This window comes from Choloepus didactylus, chromosome X (assembly GCF_015220235.1).
Source record: "Choloepus didactylus isolate mChoDid1 chromosome X, mChoDid1.pri, whole genome shotgun sequence".
In the NCBI taxonomy this organism is placed as follows: domain Eukaryota; kingdom Metazoa; phylum Chordata; class Mammalia; order Pilosa; family Megalonychidae; genus Choloepus; species Choloepus didactylus.
Genome location: NC_051334.1, coordinates 192,490,814 through 192,509,124, shown reverse-complemented (window position 1 = coordinate 192,509,124; position 18,311 = coordinate 192,490,814). Strand labels below are relative to the sequence as shown.

The 18,311-nt window shown below is 41.1% G+C and overlaps 1 protein-coding gene across 1 annotated transcript in view; it reads left to right on the top strand.

Moving 5' to 3' along the window:
* F8 (coagulation factor VIII) overlaps positions 1-18,311 on the top strand; it is a 208,982-nt gene that overhangs the window by 7,348 nt on the left and 183,323 nt on the right. The window contains exons 2-3 of the mRNA XM_037820964.1: positions 12,278-12,399; positions 13,929-14,051. Coding sequence (XP_037676892.1) covers positions 12,278-12,399; positions 13,929-14,051 — 245 coding nt within the window. The remainder of the gene's footprint in view (positions 1-12,277; positions 12,400-13,928; positions 14,052-18,311) is intronic.

Genomic DNA, 18,311 nt, shown 5'->3' with positions numbered 1-18,311 from the left:
TAGGAGTGGAATTGCCAGATCATATGGTAAGTGCATGTTTAACTTTGTGAGTAACTGCCAGACTAATTTCCAGGATGGCTATACCATTTTATACTCCCACCAGCAATGCATAGGGTGCCAGTTGCCCCACATCCTGGACAATATTTCATGTTTTGCTGTTACTTTGTGTGATGGTTAGTTTCATGTGTTCAAGAGCTCTTTGCCTAACCCAAGATCACAAAGATTTTCTTATGTATTCTTCTAGAAGTTTCAGGAGTTTAGCTGTTATATTTAAGTCTATGTTCCATTTTGATTTAATTTTTCTATTTGGTGGAATGTAAGGTTCTAAGTTCATGTTTTTTTTTCATGTGCATATCCAATGTTTACAGCACCATTTGTTTGAATATGCTATCCTTTTCTCATTGAATTACCTTGGTACCTTTTCAAAAACCAAGTGACCAAAAAACTGTGGGTTTATAACTGGACTCTTTTATTCCATTGATCCATATGTCTATCCTTATTCCAAAACTACACTGCTTTGTTTATTGTAGCTTTATAGTAAGTTTTGAAATCTGGTAATGTAAAGTCGTGCAATTTTGCTTTTGTTTTTGTTTGTTTATAAATTGTTTTGGCTATTCTAGGTCCTTTGCTTTCTGATTTATATATATTAAGGTCAGGTTGTGCAATCTAACAAAAGAAAAATCTTCTGAAGTTTTAATAGGAATTTCATTGAAATTCTACATCTATTTAGGAAGAAATGTCATTTAACATTGAGTCTTCCTATAAATGAAATGAATATCTATTTACTTAGGTCTTCTTTAATTTCTCTTAGCAACATTTTGCAGTTTTCAGCATATAGATATTGCACATGCCTTGCTAAGATATGTTAAGCCTCTCCTGGTTCTCCTTTCTCTCCTGGGTACTGTTGACATTCAGCTTCTGGCTGCTCCTGGCTTTCTCTGTGTGACCTCCCTATAAGGCCTTCAGTAATAGGATTAAGATCATCCTGACTCAGCTGGGCCACACTTTAACTGAAGTAACCTCATCAAAAGGTCCCATTTGAAAGAGTTCACACCCACAGGAATGGACCAAGTCTAAGAACATGTTTTCTGGGGTACATAGCTCCAAACCACCACATTCTGCCCTCTGGACCCCCAAAACACATGTTCTTTCCACATGCAAAATACATTCATTCATCACAGCATCCCAAAAGCCTTAAGTCATTTTAGTGACAATGATACATACAAGTCTTATCAAAATTGGTTATGGGGTACAATTCCTCTCTGTGAACCTGTGAAATTTAGAAAACAAGTTGTCTGCCTCCAATATACAATGGAGGGACAGGCATAGGATAGACGTTCCCATTCTAGAAGGGAGAAATTGGAAGAAAACAGGGTCACTAATCCCAAACAATTCTAAAACCCAGCAGGGCAAACTCCATTAGATTTCAAGATCTGAAAGTCATCTATGGATTGATGTTTTGTCCACTGTGCCTGATAGAGAGGCAGCCCCACCCCTTCTAAGCATTTGTGCAGTGGCCATGCTTTCCACAAACACTGGGGTGTGGAACCCACCCTCTCTGAGCATTGGGGTGGAAGCCAGGCTCTCTGCAAATACCAGGACACAGGCCCAGCCATCTTCAAGCATTGATGTGTTAGGACTCTCCCTGAACAATGGGGCAGAAAGCCTGCCCCCTCCAAGAAGTGGGACAATGACCTGCCCCTTCCAAGTGAAGGGGCAGACTCACCTTTTCTACACACATAGGTGGGTCCACTCTCTTGGCCTGAGGAGATATCTTTGGTTCAGACCTCAGCTTCCATGTTGCTATCCTTGAAGCCATTCTTCCTTCAATTCATCCCTTCTCTGACCCTTTCAGTCCAGGCTTGCAGTGGTTTTGCTCATACAAATTTTGCAAAAGCCTTGTCAGCTTTGCATACAGTTCACAGGGGTCCAAACCATCAGACAATATAACTTTCCACAGAACCTTCCTGCATAACTGCATTTCCAATCCTGACTCACACTGAAATGACTGACTATTTCCATGTTCAGTTAAACCTCCATATGGAGCCCTATTCTCCAGGGACTCACTTTACAGAAGCTCAGGGAAGTCCTTGATAGAGCTGCTTCTGGCCATAGTCTCAGAGAACACCATCTGGATAAGTTCAGAATTTTCCAAATGATCGATTTCTGTTTTCTCTGTGCCCAAGAGTTCAGTTCTCAGCTTATCCCTTTCCTGTCTCATTTTACTATAAGTTGCAAGGAGAAACCAGGCTACACATTCCAAATTTAAGTTGGAAATCTCCTCAGCTAAATATCCAAGTTCATTACTTTCAAGTTTTGCCGTCCATCCAACATCAGAACTCAATTTTGCCAGTCCTCTGCCACTTTAAAACTAGGATCACATTTCCTCCAGTTTCCAGTAACACATTCATCATTCCCTTCTAAGGCCTCAATATTTCTACCAACAGTCTCTTCAAATCTAGGCTCTTTCTATCAAGTTCCACACAATTCTTGCAGCCTCTACCCATTACCCAATTACAAAGCCATTTCCACATTTTTTGGTATTTGCAGTAGTAGCACTCCTCTCTCATGGTACCAAAAACTGTTTTAGTTTCCTCATTGTTAAAGCAAATACCATGCAATGGTTTGACTTAAACAATGGGAATTTATTGGCTCATGGGTTTGAAACTAGAAGTCCAAAATCAGGGCATCAGCAAAGCGATGCTTTCTCCCACAGAACTATGACCTTCTGCAGCTGGCTGCTGGCAATTGTGGTTCTTTGGCTTTTCTGTCACATGGCAATGTACATGGTGGCCTCTCTTGGCTTCTTCCTTCTCTTCTGGGTTCCACTGACATTCAGCTTCTGGCTGCTCCCTCTGGCCTTCTCTCTGTATGTGACCTTCCCTATAAAGCCTTCAGTAGACCCATCCCATGTTTGGGGCATTCTTTTTTATTTTATTTTTTTATTCATTTTGGAATAATGAAAATGTTCTAAGATTGGTTGTGGTGATGAATGCACAACTATATGATGATATTGTGAGCAATTGATTGTATACTTTGGATGGATTATATGTGTGTGAATACCTCTCAATAAAATTGCATTTTAAAAAAAGGAGCAAAAGAAAAGAAAAGATCCATCCCAACTCAGTTGTGCCATACCTTAACTGAAGGAATCTTATCACAAGATCACATTTACAAGTGTTCACACCCACAGGAATAGTCCAAGTCTAAGAACATGTTCTTCTGGGATACATAGCTCCAAATCACCACATATACCAAGACATATTATAGCAAAATTGTCAAAATCCAATGACAAAGAGAATTTTGAAAGCAGCAAGAGAGAAGCAACTTGTCACATACAAGGGATCCCAAATAAGATTAACAGTGGATTTTTCATTAAAAAAGCATAAAGGGCAAAAGACAATAGGTTGGCATATTTAAAGTCCTTAGAGAAAATAAACCTGTCAACTAAGAATTCTATATCCAGCCAAATTGTCTTTCAAAAATGAAGGAGAAATTGAGACATTTACAGATAAATAGAAGCTCTTCATTACCAGAGTTCATTACCAGAAGACCTGCCCTATAAGAAATGCTAAGGGGAGTCCTGATTGAATTAAAAAGACACTAGACAGTAGCTCAAAGACATAAGAGAAATAAAGAACATTAGTAAAGGTAACTACATAGATAAATATAAATTCCTGTGTTGTACTTTTGGTTTGTCACCCTCCCCCCATATGATTTACCAGGCAAATGTGTAAAATAACATCCTAGATCTATGTTGATGGACATACAATGTATAAAAATATAATCTAAACCAATAACATTATAAAGGGGTAGGGATTGAGATATATATATATAGGAGTAGAGAGTTTATATAATACTGAAACTAGATTGGTACTGGTCGAACTAGGTTGTTATTAGTTTAAGGTGTTAATTGCAATTACAAAGGTAACCACCAAGAAAATAACTAAAAATTATAAAGAAAAGGATAGAAGGGAATCCAAATGGTACACTACAGAAAAGCAACTCAATACAAAAAAGGGCAATGATCTGGTTTGATATAGCTGCCAAACTGCAGTATACCAGAAATGAATTGGCTTTTACAATGGGGATTTATTAGTTCAAAAATTTACAGTTCTAAGGTCATTAAAATGTCCCAATTAAGGCACCAAGAGGTAGATCTCTTCTCTGAAGATAGGCCAATGGCATCTGGGGTTCCTCTGTCACATGGAAAGGCATGTGGCTGGCTCTGCTGAACCCTCTCTCCTGAGTTTAGCTTCTCCAAAATGTCTTTGGGCTTGTCTTATCTTCTCTCAGCTCTCTGTTTGGTTCTCCTGGGAATTTTCTGTCTAAGCATCTCTCTTAGCTTCTCTCAGCTCCTGTGGGTCCTCCTTGCTTTTCCTGGGGGCAAACTCTGGATTACATATCTTAGCTTGTCTCCAAAAATGTCTCTCTCAGCTTCTCCAGGGCAAACTCTGGGCTTCATCTCTTAGCTTAGCATCTCCAAGCATCTTTCTGTCTGCATCTCCAAGCATCTGGGCCTGTGTGGCTCTGAGCTCTCTCCCTGATCTCTCTTAAGGACTCCAGTAAACTAATTAAGACCCACCTTGACTTGGGTGGGTCACATCTCCATGGAAACCACCTAATCAAAAAGTCCCACCCACAATAGGTCTGACACCACAAGATTGGATTAAAAGCATTTGGTTTTTGTGGTGAACATAACATTCAAACCAACACAAAGATCTTGGAGGAGCGGAGGAGCAAGAGTACACAGAGACAATTTTTTTTCCCTCTGAAGAAAGAATAAAACACAGAGGATAAAGAAACAAGATTCTGAGACAGAGAATATCAGGGCCTTAGTCAAGTGGGTCATGGTTCAGGGTAGGACTCCCTATTACAAGTGTGTAACCCAAGACTGAGATGAGCCTACATGGGACACTATACAACTCCCCAGCCTTTTCTATTAGAGTGAATATTTTCCATTACAGCAGAAACACGCGATTTATTTGCCTGAATCAGTTTCAGGATAATCTGTACAGTAAGTGACAAAATGTTCCAGGATTCATAGTTTTTGCTCCTTCCTAACTTTTGTCAGGGTTTTGTTTGTGATTTTCCCTTGGAATTTGATATATAAATCCTGCCAAATATATTTGGCAACAATGTCCTTGACATGGACTGTTATTCCACGTTTTATCTAAAATCAATCAGAAAACCTATTATATTCCCTGACCCTTGCTTATAAGAACCTAAGCAGCTGCAGGAACAGATAATATAAAACTGAATTTCCCCAGATGTTTATTGCAAAACCTTGGCAGAGGCTGTCAGGATGTGAGTAGAGTCAGTTTGTCCTGTTAATCAGTATCAAAATAATCTAGACTATAAAATGGTATCAGCGAAATAAAAAGTTCTATCATCTTTCTCCTGGTAAATATATGTGACTGTCTACACAACAACAAAAAGAGAACACATGGAACATTTATTCCATTTATCCAATTTTATACTCAGACTATTATTTATGCCTCAGGACAAATGCTAGATGGATACTACAATATAAAACACAATGTATTCAATGTAATTATCTCATTAATTGTTAGAAAGACCAATGTTAAAGGATAAGTGACTATTTGTCCAATTTGATACCGGGCAACTAACCATCAGGGCCTCTATTTCGGGGTCATTAACATTGCTCAACTGTAGGCTATACAGCCTATGTGTGTGAATAGCACTTACAGGAAGTAAGCGATGTGGCACTGCGTTCTACCTGCACTGCCACCTCACCTTGCCTTCCCTGCTGAGGCATTCCCTGAAGACAGCAGAAGTTGAAGTCTGTCTTCCCACAGCCCTCCCAGCAGTTGGGGGGCAAAGTACTTTCCTGGATAGCTTGTCTCCATTCCAGTCCAACCCTTTCACTGCTCAGCTCCACTTCCTCATATGTGTTCAGGTAGCAGCTTCCCCAAGATTCCAAGAATCTTTACTTCCTGAGGGAAGCTGCAAAGAGGAAGGTGGGTGGGACATTCTGCAGCCTGGCCACTCCAGTGGGACTAGGTTCCAACTGATGCTCATCCTCTCCTTCACTATCCATTCTGGATTTCCCTCACACTCAGCTCCACCTCTGCTGGTCTCACTAGCTTACCTGGTGGTGTGATGCAAGCCCTCATCCCTGAGGGACCTCAACCTGCCCTTCACAAACCAGGGGTGATTTAGTTGACCAGTTTTCATCATCTGGTGTTGAACATAATCCTCCCTGCCCTCCCTATCTCTTTCTAATGATCTGTGTCAATTATGTCTGCCAGGTTGGTGACTCTTTTTCTTGCTTGCTGGCCCCTTTACACAAGAAGCCTAAAGCACCCAGAGAGCAGTTGTAGTTTATAATTCAAAGGGACTTTTGGATCCCATGATGAAAATGTTCCCCTTTGGCAGAGCCTGCAGAGTCCAGAGTTGCTTGGAGTGAAGCACGGATTCCCCAAGTGGGTGGTAAGCAGAGCTGCTTTACCTACAAGCTGGAGCTTTAGCGGTGCCTTTAATGGGCCATTTCAATGTTTTCTCAGTCCAGCAGCTTCTGGGTGGTTTGGTATATGACAAAACCAGTGATGCCATGGTCATGTGCCCACCACTTGTTTGACATGATGTTGTATGGGATCCCACATCAGTAAATCAACCCCCCTGTAAGTCCTCAGACAGTGGTGCTGGCTGAGGCCCAGAAGGCAGGAAAGGCTAAGCAATACCTGGAAAATGTGTCTATTCCTATCAGAATGAAATGCTGTCCCTTATAGGATAGAAGGGACGCAATGAAGTTGACTTGTCACTAAGTAGCTGGATAGTCTCCATGAGGAATGGTATCATAGTGGGAACTCAGCATTGGCTTTGTTGCTGGCAGGTTAGACTTTTAGTGGCAATACTAGCTATATCAGTCTCAATCAGTGGGAACCCATCCTTTCTGGATCCATGCAAAAGTTCCCTCCCTGCTACCATAGCCACTTTGCTCATGTTCACATCTTGCCAGCACTGGGATGGTCAATGTCAGAGGCTGGCTGATGTCAATTGCCAGAGTAATTTTGCCTACTTTGTTGTTTAGTACGTCTTCTTTGATGGATACTCTCTGGTGGGCATGAAGATCTTTCTGTTTTGTGCTCACTCCTATATATCTACCTACTTCTATGCCTCTTATATTGTACTCACTTCCATACAGTCACTCAATCATGTGTCCCCAAACCAGGCATCTTTGTCCTTGATCTTCTAGTCTTTTTCCTTCTATGCCCCTGACCAGACAGTCAAGGCATTCACTGCTGTTTATTACTCTGTTTATATTTGAAACTTGGGTCACTTCTCTTTCTACACAAAATGGACAACCAGCAGCATTGACCAAAGTTTGGCCCATTGGAGGGATTTTCCTTCACCACTGTTTCTCAGAGTTGCCTGAATTGGGCTGTAGGACAACAGCAGTCATCTTTTGGCTTGCACCCACATATCAAGCATATCAAGCTGACCCCTCTGTAAGTCAAGCTTAGGTGTTTTCTTTTCCAGCAGCTGGTCAGCAGGGATCTCCCATATGGCCATGGGTGTGATCTGAGGTACACATGGCATTGCAACATTAGTGAACAAGATGGGGGTCTGGAAAGCTGCTCAGGCAACCTGCTTGTGCCCTCTGGTCTATACGAATCTCCATTCATTCCACCATAAATCTTATTGGAAAATTTCCTTATCAGTACTCTGCCCCTTGGTCCTTAGGCAGTACAGAAAGTAATTTGTCACGGCCTTTAATTGACAGAACCACTCCTAGAATATGCTTTCTCCAGTGACCTAGAAATCCTGGAATGAAGTGAAATGTAGGGTTAATGTGAGAGGGGAGAGAGCAGAGAGAGATGAGAGTTAGACCAGCCAGTGGCTTTCTGCTCCCATTCAGGGAGTCTCGTTGAGAGAGGTCTGCTCAAAACAATGAAAATTTCAGCAAATCTGATGCCATATCCCACGAAGGGTGTGTTGAGGTCTTTCTCTGTGACTGTATATTGGTCAGTTTCTCCTCATGTTTTCAACGGATTTTACTTTATGTGATTGATCCTAAACTGCTAGGTGCAGGCTCACAATTTCATAGATCCCTTCTGGATTTTACCTTTCTTAAGAGGAAATATCTCCTTTTTTCTCATACAATCCTTTATGCTTCGACTTCAGTACTGTAAATAGAGCATCCCTTTGTGAGCAGGTGTTTGATGTATTTGTCTGTCCCTCGACTTTCACCCATTGTTTGCATTCTGTGTTTGGCATGATTCCCATAGCAGTATGAAGCAGGGTTTGCTCTTTCTGCAATCTGATGCATCTTTATTTTTCACTAACATAGCTCAAACATACGTCTCTGCCCCAAATCTCTTGTCAGAGCTCTTATGTGTACGAATCCAGGGACTTACTGAACATTCACCACAGCATTTCTGTGGTTTTGGTGGGGTGGAGGTTAATCATGAGGCTCATGAAGGAGGTATTGCAGCTTTGCATGTAGCCTTTTATTGTAAAGCACCTTGGTGCATCTCTCAGATGCTCTTGTTTTCAGTATTTATAACTAGTTTTCTGCCAATCATGCCTGCTAAGCTCATGTAACAATGTTTCCACACATTTGTAGCTGTCAGTGAATTGTGTGAAAGCAAATCAGGTAACAGGGAATGTTTTCAAACAAAATTGTTGAAATACTGAAAACTTTGTGCTTGGGTGATTTTATAACTTTTTAAGCACCCTTAAAAGAAAGTATTATCTGCTTTATAAGTTTTAAAAAATTACATCACCAATGTACCAAATTAGCCATTTTTAGATTGCAACTTCCTTCTCTACATTAGCACTCCCACTAAAGCCTTCATAAGGAAAAGTAAAACTTCCTATGGGAATGGCTGATTCTCTCGTGTGAAAGGAACATGAAGATTTTTTTGTCATTTCAGCATAGGACTGATAAAGAAATAAGTGAGCAATATTTGCCCAGACCCCTTCTTATTCATTTCACACCCTGGTAATCACAGGCACTAGTGGCTTTTACTCCAGCATACTAACTTTCCTTCCTCCCACTTTATCCTTTTTGTTATCATTGGCAACAAAGGGCAAGGGCATCTTACCAGCTGGCATTTGAGGCTGCTTCTTCAGTGGTTGCAGCACAGACTAGGTCCTCCCATATCAAGTGTGGCCCTGTCACCACATCCACTGTTTGTGCGACACTCCATCTCTCGTGTCTCCCACTTTTCAAAAGTCCCTGAGGGACACATGAGAGGCAAACAGCATCCACCCACATCTATCAGATTTGGAGCACACAAGCGACCTTCCAGAACCAAATGCAGCCACTGCAACCATTTACCATCAGGGTACCAGTCTTCTTCTAGGGTAGCATTTCTCAGGCCAGATCTGTGTTTTCAGAAGCCAGAACATCTTCTAAACATTGACCTGGAGAGAGTGTAAAGGGAAAAGAGAGAACAAGATTTCTCAAAGTTGCCAGCCTGGTTTTCCATCTGTGTCTGTCACCCTGAGCCTAGCACCTGTATTCTTAAAGCTCATTTGGTAGAAATTTCCCGCTGAGAGGGTAAGGAGTTTTGATGCTCTCTTCTGTCCTCAGTCCAACATGTAACCCAGGCCTGGACTTGACATCATGTGGCTCCACCTGGATCCCTTCTCTGTTAACTCCCAAGCAAGATTCCTCATAGTATATGCCATTGCTTATTGATCCATGTCCAAGCATTGTGTCTTTTGGAAACTCAATGACTCATGCTAAAAAAACTCTGTGCTTCCCTTCTCTGTCCCTTGTCAAAGCTCTCCAGTGTATATCTTTCTCTGGGCTTTCTAACCCATATATATATAAGAGGCCTACAAGGCTTCTTTACCTAGACACACCATAGGTACTTCATATTCAACTTATCTTCCCCCCATTTCTATCATTTGATGTTGATAATGTGAGGTACCCAAGCATTCTGTCATCTACCTCAACATCATCCCTAAGCTACTCTTTGATTTGTCTATGGCCTTGATGCAGCTTTCCCCTTGTTCTCCACCTCCTGATTCTTTCATCTTATGAACTCTAGAACTTCAATCCGTAACCAGCAAACTCTTCCCCTTCCACCCACAATCTCTTTTCTGAGTGTTTGCTCCTTGTCCTGCCCTCACTCAGTCCTGGCTCTCCCCTATAATCTAATCCTTCTTGGTCCCCACTTCTGCTCTCAGATTATTGCTTCATCTTCTTCAGGCACTGGTTGCTATCACCTCCAGATCTCACAGTCATCCCCCTCCCTCCTTCCTGGATCACATTCTCAGTGATGTCAGGGTCCCAGTGGCTATCTCATCAGACATCCAGGCCTTTCTGTTCCTTGACATCTTCAACTCCAAAGATGTGCCCCAAAGAGTCCTTGTTTATACCTGTCATGTCATTGTAATTATAGCACTGCCTTTCACTCCCACAATTGTCCCTTAGCCCTTCCCACACCTCTGTAAATAGCCCCTTCATTAAACCCTCTTCCCACTGCCAGCTCAGGAGTCATCTATCTCCTGCTGGATCCTGACTGATTCTCCACCAATACACAAACAACTCACAAGTATATTGCCCACTTTTACCCCATATACTCTTCCTCTTCCTTTATCCCTTATCTCATCCTTGATGCCCTCTCCTTCAACTCTCCTTTATAGTCCAACATGTTTTTTACCTTTAGACATGTCTTCAGTGCAGCCTTTTTGCTCCAGTTATACCACTACACCATCACCCTAGCTTAAGCTTCCATCATTTCTCACATTCCAAGCAGTCTGTCCATCTACTCTGCCCTCCCCCTCCCACCGTTTTACTCAATGAAGTCAGAATGATTGATTCCCCCTTTCACTATGGAGTCCCCTCTTACATGGCTCCAGCTCTTAACACACAACAGGTCACATTGTTTCCTTCCAATGCTCTGGAATTCAGGTCATGTGTTCCTTATGTTTATAGATAATTCTGGGGGTACTAGATCCCCAGATAATCTACCTCCTCAGATGAGGCAAGTCAGAAACCCCCTTCCCTTCTTTCTGGTTTCTACAACAGAATCTCCACAGGTGGGGAGCCCTCCCTTTTGGCTTTCTGTGCATGAGAGGCATCTTCTTTTTGGCCCAGCTCCTCCCTACCCGGCCTCGGGAATGGGGTCTACCAGTCCCATTGAAATCCTGGGCTAGTTCAGTCCCAAGGCCACGTTGTGGTTGACTGAGAATAACAAGCCCAGGTATCCCATTGCTTTCATATTTCTCTTGATTCCCATTCCAGAGAGGGAAAGAAAAAGGAAAATATGTCCTCCATCCCCAACTCCTGATTTCTTTGATTGTCACTAAAACCAAATTCAGTTTAAAGTTATACACAGACCCACACAACTGTTCGATCTTGAGATGCGTTACCAAGTAGATGCAGCACCCAGATAATTAACTGATTAAAAATAACAACTTTTTCTTATGTCGTTTTACAGATTCAGCCTTACCAACATGTTGTGCATTAATTCCCACAAGTATAACATTCCTTCACGTTTATACAGATGCTCACGCATTAAAACACGCTTCAGCTTTAATGACTCTCATGAACTCTCTAGGCTTTATTATCTTCATTTTACAGATGAGGAAAGCAAAGGTCCAGAGTTAGCACAGGATAGAGAGAGAAAAAGCTTAGTATAAAGATAGGAACTCTGGCCTAGGAGTCAGCAGACCTGGATTCCTAAACTCCTGACTTTGTCACATAGGGAGTGAGTAAGAGTGGGAACCAGCCTTCACCTAAAAGGGTTTTCATAACTGAGGCAAAGAATAACATTTTGAGAACATTTATATATTTTCTGATTCAATCCCCAATCCACAAATAAATGGGTAATTGGGATTATCTGAGGAGATGAGAATGAGCATTAATGGAGGTCTCAATATACATAAGTCCTCAGTGGAAGGTAATTTTCTCTGTGGTATTCCTGCTATCCCTAAGAAAAGAAGTATAATTTTAGTTGCATACTGACAAAATTTGAATACAAGTTGCTTCAATGAAAGTTGCAGTCATTTTTAGAGATTAAATTGAAGGATGCTGTAGTTATCTATGCTTTGGCGAAAGATTTTTTGACTGTTACAGTATTGATTTTATGGTTTATTTTATTATATGGCATCTATCCTATCAGTTAACTTGTGAAAACAGTGTTTTAGTTTAAGGGATGTTAGTGATTCATATGCAACTTTCAATTTTCCTTGACAATCAAGGAGAGTGGGATGAAAGCATTACTTCCATCTGTTTTCAAAGTGGGTTAAAAGAAGGATCAACCAAAACAAATGACCTTTTCCTTTTTTTCCACAGATTTCTTCCTAGAGTGCCAAGATCTTCTCCATTCAACACTTCAGTCATGTACAAAAAGACAGTGTTTGTAGAATTCACGGATCACCTTTTCAAAATCGCCAAGCCCAAACCACCCTGGATGGGTAATGAAAACTGTATTGAATGTTAATTGTGAAATTGGATATCTTATTTCTTAGCAAAGATTCCCCAATCTTGGGGTTGCAGTTAAACAGGACAGTTGCCAAGGACAGTGTTCTTTTGGCCAGCCTTCCCTTACTATCATCTCTTGGGGAAAATGAGAGGAAACTTCTTATTTAAAAGCTATGCATTCATTCCTTTATGTTGGCTGAACTTTCTTCATCTTTTTTCTGGATCCCCCTCCTCTGCTGGTCTTCTAAATGTTCCAGGACTTGGTCCTAGGTCCCTTTTCTTTTCTCTCTACCTTCAGTTCCTAGATGATCTTATCTATTCTCATAGCTTTGAAATGTCATCTAATGCTGATAATTTCCAAATATATGTCTTCAGTCTAGATCTCTCTCCTGAACTCCAAATGCTTATTTGATACCTCCACTGTTGGGTGTGAGGCAAGGAAGGTAACAGGACTGGACTTGTCTTAAAGAAAACACTGCCTGAGAGGTCTTCCTGCCAGGGCTAAGTGACCCCATAAGAAAAGGTATATGTGGGTTATACTTCCAGAAGCAGAAACTGAGAGGAGAGATAGAAGTGATCAACACAATTAAAAAAAAATAGTGGTCTAAGAAAATTAAAGGTATTTCATGTTTTCATCCCACCGATTCCAGTTAATTCGATAAACTGTTTATAGGCATCTTATCTTTAGTATGTCAAGAGGACAGAACTCTTGATTTTCCCCTTGAGTTTCTGTGTCATAAATGGCTTGACTATCTACCAGTTGCATAAGCCAAAATTACAGTTCATATTTGACTCCTCCTTTTTTTCCTATTTCCAACATTAAATTCATCAGCAATTCCTGTTGGCTTTGCCCCTAAAACAAGTCTGAAATAAATCTTACTTCTTATAAAATCCAAATTCATCCAAACTCCTGTGGCCTACAAGGTCCCATGTGTTATGCTCCCTGCCTACCTTCTCTTTCTCTTCTGCTCATTCACTTTGCTTCAGCCACATGTTATTCAACAGTCTGCCTCAGAACTTTTGCATTGCTTTTTTCTGCTTTGAAAGCCCTTCTACTAGAACTTTTTCAAGTCTTGCTTCTTTTTCATTAGTCAGATCTCTGCTCAAATGCCACCTCCCAGAGAGGTCCTTTCTGATCGCTATATTTGAAGTATCCCCTACTTCTTGCCTTATGATTTTCTAGCATTGATAACGACCTGAAATTTCTTGTTTATTTATTTACTTCCTTAATGTCTCTAGAATATGACCTCCATGAGCTGTCTATTAACCACTGAATCTCCACTGTCTAGCATGGTTCCTAGAAGATAGTAGGGACAAATATATATTGAATGAATTGCCAGAAATATTTCCTCAGAACAACCATGAGGCAGAGCCGGTGCTGGCAGCAAGCATATGCTACTTTTTATCAATAATCTGAGGGACATGCTTCTCCACTGGACTTTGAGACTCTCACTTGCATAATAACAGGTTTTCTGGAGTGCCATACTGAAAGTGACCTTTGGGGGACATCTCATTCTTTCAGGTCTACTGGGTCCCACCATCCGGGCTGAGGTTTATGACACAGTGGTCATTACACTTAAGAACATGGCTTCTCATCCTGTCAGTCTTCATGCTGTTGGCGTATCCTACTGGAAAGCTTCTGAAGGTGAGTCAAATTCCCTCTTATTGTCCTGTTATCCTAGGGTTGTGCTTGGTGATGGTGCACACCAGGAATTGGATATTCACTTGAGGGCTCCACCATTCATTCTCTCTGTATCTCAGTTCCATTAATACAAAGAGGCAATCTGATCTGCCAACTCATTTCAGGTATCCACCTCTATTCCAAGTGACAGTGGCCAGGAGGATGGGCTCCCTCAGCACTATCTAGATAAGGGATTCTGGATAGACAGGGCAAACTGATAGGCCTAGTCACTACAGTGGACTAGCAAGGACTTTATTTTATGAAGTCCAAGAGAGTTGGAATGCTCTGGGGTTAGTTATTTGAGAGACAGTGAAAGAGTTAATTTTCTTTTAGAGCATTGTGGTGGTTTGAAGCTGTATGTATCCCAGAAAAACATGTTTTCAAATTTAATCCATTCCTGTGGGTGTAAACCCATTGCAAGAAGGGCCTTTTGATGAGGCTACTTTGGTTAAGGTGTGACCCACCTCATTAAGGGTGGGTCTTAATCCTCTTACTGGAGTCCTTTATAAATGGAATGAATACAGAGAGAGAGAGAAAGACACAGAAGCAAGATGCTGAAATTGACAAAACTCAGAAGAGAAGGGAGAGACCGCAGTTGCCACCATGTGCCTTGCCATGTGGCAGAGGAGCCAAGGATCACCAGCAGCCAGTCTTCAGAAAGAGAGCATCACCTTGATGATGCCTTGATTTGGATATTTTCTCAGCCTCAAATTCTAAGCTAATAAATTATCATTGTTTAAGCCAACCCATTTCATTTTATCTGCTTTAAGAAATCTAGGAAACTAAAATAGGCATCTTGATTTGAGATGACCATAGCTCCCCACTTCAATGAAAAGATCTCTCTAGATCTCCAAGAATCTCTGCTTCACCTGGGTCACACAGACCTCTTTGATAAAACTGAACATGTTCTGGAAATTGATGTTGGCATCCTAGTGTTGCAAAATACATTCCTTTATCCAGAGTAAAAGTTGATAGCAAACAGAGAAGTATCAGAGATTGCTCTCATGGTTCTTGAGGAAGTACATTTTCTTAGCAGAGACATAGGTGTCATAAATATTGTTAGGCTGGAGTCGGGGAGAGGGGTGAGGAGCAAGGGAGAAAAAAAGATCATATCCATGCCCTCTGAGTTTGTAGATCCAATATCTAGAGATTTCAAAACCCAGGAAAGGCAATAAAGAGGAAAAAGCATGGATTGAAGCAAGTACAACTGGATTGGCCACTGATTACGACCACATGGCATACCACTTAGAGAAAAACAAAGCACTGTGAGGGAGCTGAGCTTTAATACCATATCATCAGCACATAATGGAACAGTTGTTCTCATTCTTAGAAATTGCAAAATCTCTCCAAATATTTTGAGGACCTACCTAGACATTATGTCTGTCTTGTTTATTATTGTATCCTTAGCACATTACATGGTGCCTATATTGGATGCTCAATACTAGAGCCAGGGTGTAACAAACACTAGTCACGTTTTCCTGCCTATAATTACACATTTTCCCCATCCTCATACTTCTAGGAATTGCTTCTTCTAAGCATGTATTTCCAATTCAACCTTCCATTTTCTCAAAGCCTGTGCCTCCCTGATCACATTGAGCAGTTGACCCGAATATCCCACCTCCTTGGCCACAGTTGATTGATCCAGAGACCTTACCTAAGCTAGGCCAATGAGAGCCCTTCCCTTCTCCAGGATTTCAAGATTTGTGAGCATTTGGGGATGAAGTCCAGATACATAACAAAATCACTGACCATACTACCCTGAACATCTAGGTATGTAATCAGAGAACAGGAAGCCATGGCAAATCCAGAAGACCTGAACTAGGCTATATCTTACAGAGTTACATATAATTGGAGTACAACATTGAGGAAATTTTCCAAAGATTGGTAGAGAAAAGGGTGGCCAATTCACTCTTACTTTTTTCTTTTCCACAAACAGTGGAGAGAGATAAAAGTTTTAAAATCACAAGTATAGGAAGATAAATGTTCAAACTCCAGCTCAAGTTAAAACCTACCAGAAAAAGCTAACACACTGGAAGCCTTCCTTTCAATAAAAGGACTTCAATTGGCCACTTGTGGCTGTTGAACACTTGAAATGTGGCTAGTCCAAATTGAGATGTGCTATAAAATATACACCTGATTTCAGAAAGACATAGTGTGAAAAATACTGTAAAATATCTCATTCAGAGTTGTTTCCTGTTGATTGCATGTTGAAATTATAATATTTTGGATATATTGGGTTAAATAAAATATATTATTAAAATTGATTTCACCAGTTTCTTTTTTACTTTTCTTAATATGGCTACTAGAAAATTTAAAACTACATATGTGACTTACACTATATTTCTACTGATCAGCACTCATCTGTACGCTCCCAAAGAAATATAGTTTATTATCTGCTGAAGCTGCTGTTCCTGATGGGGTGTCTCATCTCAGATGTGGCAAACCAAGTTCTTCTGATCTAAGGAAAACTAAGTCCAACCAGTTCCTGGAAAGGAAATATCTAAAAGCTCTCTGAGCTAAATCACTGACACTGGCATCCCTTAAACTCTCCCACTGAGTGCAAAAACCTGCCCTCAGGAAAGTGTTAAGGAAGAGGTCAGTTCTTGAAACTGGGTAGGACAAACAGTAAGGTTGTATTACAACGGAGCATGACCCACTGTGGCATGTAACCTCCCTAATTAGTGAGTCTTTCTCAGGGGATTCATTTGGAGATCTAGCGAGAGAGAATTTCATGAAGTCAGGAACATTGTCCTTTTAGTCTAAGCTCTGAGGTTTAGTTAGTCCTCCTGTTCTCCCTTGGAGAGCCAGGCCAAAGATTCTAAAAATCCCATCTCATTTGCTTTCCTATGCCAGGAAAACTTCCAAAGGAGAATCAAGTCTCATAGTATGGAGTTGAAATGGAATTCTTGTTTTCATTCTTTAGGTTCTGACTTTCCAGGTACTACCTACTTCACGACCCCGGTTTCTCAGTATGGATGCCACCATGTGATGAGAGCCACTCAGCAGAAGTACAAGTTGACCTCATTAAAACAATCTGTTTGGCTAAAGCCCCCCAATCCAGCTAGCTTCTCCTTAATCTTCATAATGCATAAAGGGAGTGAAAGGGGTGCCACAGTAGACTATGATACTGCCTAGATAGATTATGACATATATAGACCAGGACTATTCAAGCAAATCACTAATAAATTATTGGAGCCATACAGTACAGCTAAACTGTGCTTATGTGTTGACTAAGTACTTACTCTAAAATTGGGAAGACCTTAATTTTCTGAATTGTACCCATGACATCAGGGCAGACCTGCATTGGGGGAAGGTGTCACTAGGCAAGCAATATAGAGAAAAGGCTGTCCCAGTCTCTGGCTTTGGTCAGATGGGATATTTCCATGAGTCTTATCCATCTGGGAATTTGCAGAACTAATTAGGGACATTTTAGAGACCCCAGAGTTCTTATTCTGCAGCTGGGGGCTCAGCAAGAGAGATGACCCTTCTGCACCCTAAACCTGGTGAGGTGTGGGAGAATGACCTATCTAATCTCTCACACATGCTTGGTACTTTACAACATACAACCTTCTTTCACATGTATTTCCTCACAATAGCCCTATGGAACATGAGTATTGAGACTTAGCAGTTAAGCAACTTGCCCAAGGTTACACAGCTAGTCAGTGCTCAAGCCAGAATTTAACATCAGATCAGCCTAGCTCCAGATCCCATGATCTTTCCAATGGTATACAGTGGTTCCCAAGCTTGGCTGTATATCCACAGTGGTTCTGTCCAGGAGCAATGCAGTGAGTCAGTAACCTAATGCCCATGTGATTTATGATCCTATTACAAACCTGTATATTTATCTATTAGGATCTACAAGCTCCTGGCTTTCTTATACAAGCCTGGGGGACCCAAGATGTCAGTTAAATCTGTGGGATGAAAAGGGAGATGGGATTCCTTGGCTATCTGTCTCAAGTAAGTGAGGTGACTGCAAGCAGGAGCTGGTGTACTTTCTAGTCACCCCACCTCTGGTTCCCTTGCATTTGCTCTTCTCCAAAGACTACCAGAGATTAGCTGTAAATTGCTACAGATATCCTTGTACATTCATTTGTCTTGGGAATAAATATACTTGGGGGTGGAAAAGCTGGGTCATAGGATAGGCATATGTTAAGTTTTAGTAGAGGCTGCCAAACAGTTTTCCAAAATGTTTGAACCAATTACATCTCTGCTTACAATGTGTGA